At 38.1% G+C, this 7,753-nt stretch overlaps 2 protein-coding genes across 2 annotated transcripts; one reads left to right on the forward strand and one right to left on the reverse strand.

Annotated features, from left to right (window-relative positions):
• Positions 1-2,589: 2,589 nt before the first annotated feature.
• Positions 2,590-4,402, forward strand: LOC143530931 (protein PAL OF QUIRKY-like). Its single transcript, XM_077026337.1, has 2 exons — positions 2,590-3,381; positions 3,717-4,402. Exons 1-2 carry the CDS (start codon positions 2,630-2,632, stop codon positions 4,384-4,386), a joined length of 1,422 nt encoding a protein of 473 aa, XP_076882452.1. The 5' UTR covers positions 2,590-2,629; the 3' UTR covers positions 4,387-4,402.
• A 174-nt stretch (positions 4,403-4,576) lies between these two features.
• On the reverse strand, positions 4,577-7,753 carry LOC143530930 (protein PLASTID MOVEMENT IMPAIRED 2-like). Its single transcript, XM_077026336.1, has 3 exons — positions 7,649-7,753; positions 6,989-7,057; positions 4,577-6,145 (listed from the first exon to the last, which is right to left on the reverse strand). Exons 2-3 carry the CDS (start codon positions 7,007-7,009, stop codon positions 4,619-4,621), a joined length of 1,548 nt encoding a protein of 515 aa, XP_076882451.1. The 5' UTR covers positions 7,010-7,057; positions 7,649-7,753; the 3' UTR covers positions 4,577-4,618.

Below are 7,753 nucleotides of genomic sequence, written 5' to 3' on the forward strand. Positions count from 1 at the left end.
CTTTTTAAACGCAAAGCAAGATAATCAAACTAACAATTGCAACCAACGCAAAATGACAATTAGCTTACTATTAACCAAGAAAACACCTTTAACCACAAGACCATCCCCACATATAGTCAATTAGGCAACATTTCCTTTGCCACTGATATAATGCTAAATATATGTGTTTCCTTTGTTCATTTTAATTAATATTTTAATAGTTTTTGTTCGTTTTTAGTCGAGATTTGTATACTACTAACATTTCTATGTTTCGTAGGTTCCGGGATTTGATCGTGATTAAAAAGGTCAAAAAACGAGCTAAAACGAGCCGAAACGGAGATCCGGAACGCGTCAGGAAGAGCCAGAACAGAGAACCGGTCAGACCGGGCCGGTCTGACCAGACCCCTTGGTGGAGCACGCCGCGCCGCGCGGAGGGGTGCCCATATCCCGTCCGCGGCGCCTAGGCAATGCTGATGGGTTTTTAACTCGTTTTTGTTTATTGTCGGGCTTGGTTTTCGCTATTTAAACACCTTTAACTTAAACCTGAGATAACCTGAAAGCCACCAGCCGATTTTGGGAGTTCTTGGAGCTATCTTACGAGTCTTGTGGTGATTTTGAAGGCAAGAGAACATCCGGTGAAGAGCTAGACGTTTAAGATCGAAGAATACGGGTTTTATCGCCATTAATCTTTCGTTCTTTATTATTACACCATGTTTTCAGTTTCTATTACTTTGTTTGATTTAGACTTTATGATGCTAGGCTAAATTCCATAGACTGCCTAGGTCGTGATGAACCTTAGTTCGGTTTGATTTTATTTGGATTTCGTTTCGTTATGGATTTTATGTTCTAAGTAAACTGTTGAGTTTGATTTAGTTGATGCGTGTGATTGCTTGGTTTTGTTTACTTGAATTTATTATTTCACATAGCCCTTGTTAATTGTTTCATAGGATAGGGTTTTGTTAGGTCATTTACTGTGTGTTCTTGACTAGTTTGTGATTAATATCGATTAAAATCATAGAAACAATAAAATCAAGTAAACAGATAAAAGTGAGCTGCTAGTCTAAAAAGCTGTAAGGTGATAGGCTATTAATAGATCTTTGTTTGTCGGGATTACTAGATTTAGTTCTTCATAAGGAGTCCGTCTAGGTTTGATTGCCAGCTTAGTTTATTAAGTTAATTGAGCTGTAAGGTAGGTTTTCGTCATAAAAGATACTTAGACATAAGCGATTAAATAACCGTAAGGAAGTTTAATATAAAACTGGTGAGTCTTAAAACTTGTTAGAAATCCATAGGCGTCTTCTTGAAGTTTAAGGGTCCTGTTCGGGTTTTCTGTCAAGGGTCTATTTTATGATCCCAGTTCCATAACGGGAGTTTTCCATTTAATTAATAACCGTAACTTTGGGAATTCCGGCTTGAGTAGTTAATCTAATCATCTGAATTAATCCAAGTTTTCTAAATTGTTTATTAGATTTAAATTAATTAATTAAGTTTAAGTTAATGATTATGTTTTATTATTATTATATTAATTAGGGTTAGGTTTAATTAGTTTATTATTAGTTTAATAGTTAAGTAATTATTAGTTAATTATTATTAGAGTTTTAATAATTAGTTTAAATCTCTCTCAAATATTATTAATAAATAGTCGTGTCTTGTAGCTGAGTCTAATTTGCTAGTTTCGTAATTTAAAGAGTCTCGTGGGTTCGATATCCGGACTTACTTAGCTGTACTAGAGTCGACTGGTTCACTTGCCGGTTAGTAGTTTAAGTTAAGTTTAAGGGTCTAGAGTATTACTTAGTGTCTAAATTAGTATAATTTTAGTTATTTATTTTATAACTACTTTTAGCACATCAGCCACCGATACTTAGGAACAGCAATCATATCTAACTATCGTCAGACCACTGCTGCATACTTGCATAGGGTTCCGAAATGGAACTTGTCAACAGTAGAATACAGTAATCGATTGTTGATGACAGAAGTGGACGTGTGAGTGTGTGACCCCATCGCCACAATCACTTAGGAATGATTGTGACATCCAACCACCGCCACACTCGCCTAGGATTCCGAAATGGTACCCGACAACCAGTGGCGAAGGACAGTTGGGGCCAGGGGTGGCCTCGACCCCCTCCTTTTTTTGTGCGGTAGTGTAAATTTACCCGTTTTCATCCGACATTTTTATACGTAGTGTAAATTTATCGGTTTTAACTGAAAATTTGATCAAGGCCGCCTCCGGTTTTAATGTATATTTTTGTTCGCCCCTCGACATCTTCGTTCAAGCTTCGTCACTGCCGACAACAGTAGAAGTAGAAGTAGTCACAAGTAGTACCTAACGACACTATCGCTCGTGAACTACGGATGGTGGGAGAAGATGATGAGGACAGTGGGAGAAAACGATGGTGTAAAGATAAACTATTTTAAAAATATGATACATCAATTTGACAATTTTTAACTCTTTTAAAACATTACTTGATTCAATGAAAAAAGGTTTCTTGAAAAGATAAACATACACCGATCCGTAACCCATACCAAATAAACAACAACTTGCTTAATACAATAATAATACTTATTATTATTATTATTATTATTATTATTAATTACACACTCGTTTCTTTCACGAAAACCCACCTCTTCCGACCCGATCTTCCCGACCACAATGGACCACCACCCACCACCACCACAAGCCACCGAACAACCACCACCACATTCTCATTCTCTCCCACCGTTACCCACCACCAAACTCCGTCTCATGTGCAGCTACGGCGGCCACATCGTCCCACGCCCTCAAACCAAATCCCTCTGCTACGCCGGCGGCGAAACCCGCATAGTCGCCGTCGACCGCCGCACCACCGCATCCACCATCGCCTCATTAACCCACCACCTCTCACGCACCCTTTACTCCAACCGCCCATTCACCCTCAAATACCAACTCCCAAACGAAGACCTCGACTCATTAATCTCAATCTCCACCGATGAAGACCTTCACAACATGCTCGAAGAACACGACCGCATCGTATCATCCCCTACACCCTCCCGCATCAGATTATTCCTCTTCCCCACCCGACCCGAATCCGTCGGATCCTTGCTCCTCGACCCGAAGTCGGAGTCTTGGTTCTCCGACGCCTTGAAGAGTACCATGATTATTAACCGGGGGTTGTCTGACGGGTCGGGTATGCCAAACGGGCTGACGGGTCTGGAGTGTTTGGAGGGGAATGGGGAGAGCTTGATGAATAGCGGTGATTCTGGGAAGTGTGGCGGCGGCGGTGATTCGGGTTCGGTCCCGGAGTCGATGGTTTTGGAGACGTGTTCGTCGTTTGGGTCGATTAATTCGTCGGTTTCGGCGTCGAATTTGGTTCCGGTTGGGGTTGGTAATGAGGTTAAAAGTGCGGCGCCTGCTTCACTTGAAAGGTATTGTTTGTTATGACACGAACCTGCTAACACGACACGACACGCTTAAGACATTTTTAAATTCGTGTCCAAACAGGTTAAACGCTTAAGACTTTTGGGCAACTTTTTTTTAACTATATCGTGTCCCTAAAGTCTAAACAGGTCGTGTCGTGCAACACGTTTTTAAATAGGTCCATGTTGGAAAAAAGTGACACAATTAGTTATTGTGTCGTGTTTGTGTCTAGCATCATATGTAATCATATGTCTTATTGTTTCGTGTCTAACTTTTTGTTATGCCAGCCATAATGCTAACCTTTGTTTTTTTATTTATGCACTTAATACGTTACATTCAACAGTGATAATTCTGCTCGAGTTTATCAAGATCAAGTGCTTCACGAGTCGGAGAGTATCATCTACAATCCTTCATTACCAGTTCAAATGCAAAAGAACAACATTCAAGTTTCCGGTTATCAGATACCACACATTCCTGACCAACGACAGCAACCGGTGCAAAATATTCACTCCACATCACCACATTACATCCAATACCCGAACGGGCCAACAGTACCCATCTCATCTTACTATCCGATGTATGTACCGTACCAACAGCCACCGCCACATCAGCCCTACCCAATATACGTGATGCCCGTGGGCCCCACGGATCAAGCTTCCAACGTCACCGCCCCAACTCATATTGCAAGGGTTTCTCAGCCACCAGCTGAACGCGCAGCAGTTGCACCACAACCGATACAATCTAACAGGGTTCCTGCTCATCCGGCCACACAACCTGTGGGCCCTACGGCTACACCGGCTCCTACTTATGAAAATGAATATGACAACGACCTTGTTTATGCTCAAATCTACAAGAGCCAACCCTCGGCCCCCGTATTTCCTCTTCAGAAATTTGAAGCCGTGAAAAAAGCAGAGCAGGTCCCGTGTCTGATGCCTCAACACAGTTGCCCGTCGGGACCTCACAACAATAACACGGCTGTCAAGTTTAATTTAAGGTGTGCTCATGTGTTGTGACTTCGGTATGTGTTTTTATGTTACTGCTACTTTAGTGTTAGTGTTTTATATCATCTCAACAATGTTACAAGTTATAATGTTATGTCCTTGCCATTTCCATTTGTTGTTGCATGTAAAACTCATTTAACTTATGTATTCATTTTTTTTTAACTTGTTACGATTTCAGTTGTTTACACATCAATATAGACAAGGTCATGAACATCAAACGAGCTCTTATATACATACAGCAAATTCACTCACCCATTTCATCGTTTTCATCCAATAACTTTGCTAAACTTCTTGTCACCTTTTCTCTTTTTCTACTGAAAGAAGCTGATTTAATCGCTTGACGGGTTGCAGGCGACAAAAACTTTTGTGATCTAGCTCGTTTTCCGGGTGTCATGTTTCCAATTTTGTACATTGATCTTCTAGGCGATGCCACAACGGTTACATCATCATCTACCTCCACATTTAACTTATTAATTTCTTGTTTAGCCATTTTGATTTTCATTAATATTTCCTTTTCATTTGCTTTTAATGCTTCCACCCAAGCTTGAGCAGCAGCTACTTTTTTATCAGCAAGCTCTTCTGCACCACCTGCTTTTCTTGTTAGATACTCGTATTCAAAATTGGTGATTTTTATAGTTGACTTATTTTGAGAAGTCAACTCCCGAGATTGTACTGTGGAGTCGATGAGATTCTTTAGAGACTCTAGAGCGGTGAATTCTGATGACTTGGCGGCTTTGAGTTCTTCCATTGCAGCTTCTAATCTTTTCTCTGATAATTCTATTTCTGACTCGGTTTTTGGAATTTCCAATTTAATTTTTTCTATTTCTTCAATGATGAGGCCTCTTTCTTTTATTACTGTCTCGGTTTCTGCTTTTAACTGATCAACTGCAAGTGATAGATTTGATGCAATTAAGTTAGCGTTTTCTGTGGTAGCGGTGACAGATTCCAAGTTGGCTTTTCCATTTAGTATCTTTGAATTTAGGATTTGAACCGTTAATTCTTGTTTCTCTTCTTCTTTCTCCAAGCGAGCTTTTTCTTCTTGCATGAGTTTGAGTTCGTTTCTGATTACATCAATGGAGGTCATGAAGTCAATGCCTTCTCGCTTAATGTTTGCAAGCTCGGTTTTTGCTGCTTCTAGTTGTTCTGTGATTGTGTGAAGCGAATCGGGACTCTCGTTTGATTCTTTAGCTCGAGCAAGTTCTTGGTTTAATAAATTTATGTTATGAAGCGTTAATTGGAGCTCTTGTTCGAGTTTCTTATGTTGGTCAACGTCTTTGACTTTCTTTTTGACTTCTTCTAACTGGGCTTGGTAACGATTTGCTTCTTGTTTTCTTTGAGCTTCAATGGTTTCCCGTTCTTTGACCGCTTCGATCCGTGCTAGTTCCACAAGAACGTGTTCTTCATCGATTTCTTCAACCTCTTTCTTGATTCTTTCTACTGCACTTGAAAGCATGGAGTTTTTAGAACTCGAGACCTTGAATGAGTTCTCTGCTTGTTTTTTTCCCTTTAAAACGCGTTTCATGTCTAGCTTTAGTTTTCCCAGTTCGTGTTTGATGCGTTCAAGTTCTTTCATCACTTGTGCATACTGGTAATCTTCCTTGTTTTTTAAGTATACTTCATGTTCTTGTTGTTCATGCTGTTTAAGGTTTGTCTGTTGCTTCTGCTGCATGCTTTTGGCTCTTGAATTTGATTCTTCAATCTTTAGAGCTAGATTTCGTACGGTTTTTCGAGCATTAGAAAGCTCGGTTTCAGCTCTTGATGTTGGAAGTGGCTTTTAGGAATTAGAAGTATAATTAGTAACCAGAAACATTATGTTCACTCAAGTAATAAACAAATAGACCAAGATTTATCGCTTTGTCATTGCAAGCTAATCATAATTTTAGGCCTGTAATGAACCGTTTGGTGGGAAGCTTGTTTATGTACCTTTATTTTATAAACAAACGAGCATGAACAAAATCTTTGGTTCGTTTAGTTAAATAAACAAACATGAACACATGTGTCATTTGTTCGTTTAAATTTGCTCATGTTCATGCGTTTATGCTCATTTATGTTGTTTTGATAAAGTTTGTTCATTTAAGTTTGTTGATATATTTATTTAAAATCTCAGGCCCATTAAAATTTAGTCTAATTATAGGCCCCGGACATTGTTCGCATTTACTTTTAATTAGCTCAGTAATGCTTGTTCATATATGTTCAGTTATGCTTGTTCGTTTACATTCATGGACATGAACTGTTTGTTTATATTGTTAACGAACGAAAATAAACGGACACGGACATGTTCATTTTTGTAAGGAACAAACATGAACAAGAAAACCCTGTTTGTTTAATTGTTCATGTTCTATTGTTTGTTCGGTTAAAGTTAAATGAACAAACACGAACATACTTTGTTTGTGTTTGTGCGGTTCGTTTACATGCCTAATAATTTTCTTGAAAATGCTGAAAAAGCTCATTATAGCTTGCAAGTCCAAATAATTTTTAGCTGAGTTTGTTGAATGATATGAAAATAACCAGCTTTTATCTCTTGCGATATTTTTACCAAATCGCTCATTCTGTATAATATAGCTTCTTGCATTTCTTTATCCGAAAAATAAAGAAAATGCAACTATGCAAGTACCTCTGAGTCTGAGGATTCCATTTGGGATGTGAAGAACAGAAAAAGTGCCTTTGTTCCCTATGATATTAGCTGCAACAATTGGAACCATAGTTAAGTCAAACCAATGTAGATAAATCAAATAGAAATACTCGGAGTGTCGAAAGGATTAAGTTTTACTATTCTGATTATGGATTATTTTCACATCCTACAAAGTCAAAGTTTGACTTGTAAATGTCAAATAAATTGCTTCTATTTTCATGACCATTAATGCAGAAACCCTTTGGATATTTTAAAACTAAGAAAAAAAATCATTTCAATTTTGTGAGAATCTTCATCTTAACTCATGATATATATGTAGTTATAAACAACTCTAACATCACATACAGATGTTTTAGTTTGTGGTTTGCTTTCTCTCCTAACAAGTCAAGATTAGAACTTTATTATATATTTATGTCAATTTTGAATAACCAGTAATTAAAAATCCAAGAAATGTAACACCCAAAAATCTAACTTCTGTCGAAGAAACAGAACTGGAGTTTGCCAGAGCAAAGGTACAACCTTTTAAGAAAATCATACACACAGACATACAAAAGTACAGCTGAAGTACAATCTTTCTTAGCATTCATAAAGAAAGACAATTTAGAAACCAATATAAGAAAAAAAAGAAATGGCTTTGCATACCTTAATAGTTTGGATAAAGTGTGTTGAATTTGTTGTTTGGAATTTGAGATGATGAATTGATGATAATGAAGGATGGTTGAAATGGTAATTAATGGTGAAATGAGG

Source organism: Bidens hawaiensis, unplaced genomic scaffold (genome assembly GCF_021521415.1).
Source record: "Bidens hawaiensis isolate Kalapana, Puna unplaced genomic scaffold, B.hawaiensis_p1.1 tig00009067_1, whole genome shotgun sequence".
Lineage (NCBI taxonomy): Eukaryota > Viridiplantae > Streptophyta > Magnoliopsida > Asterales > Asteraceae > Bidens > Bidens hawaiensis.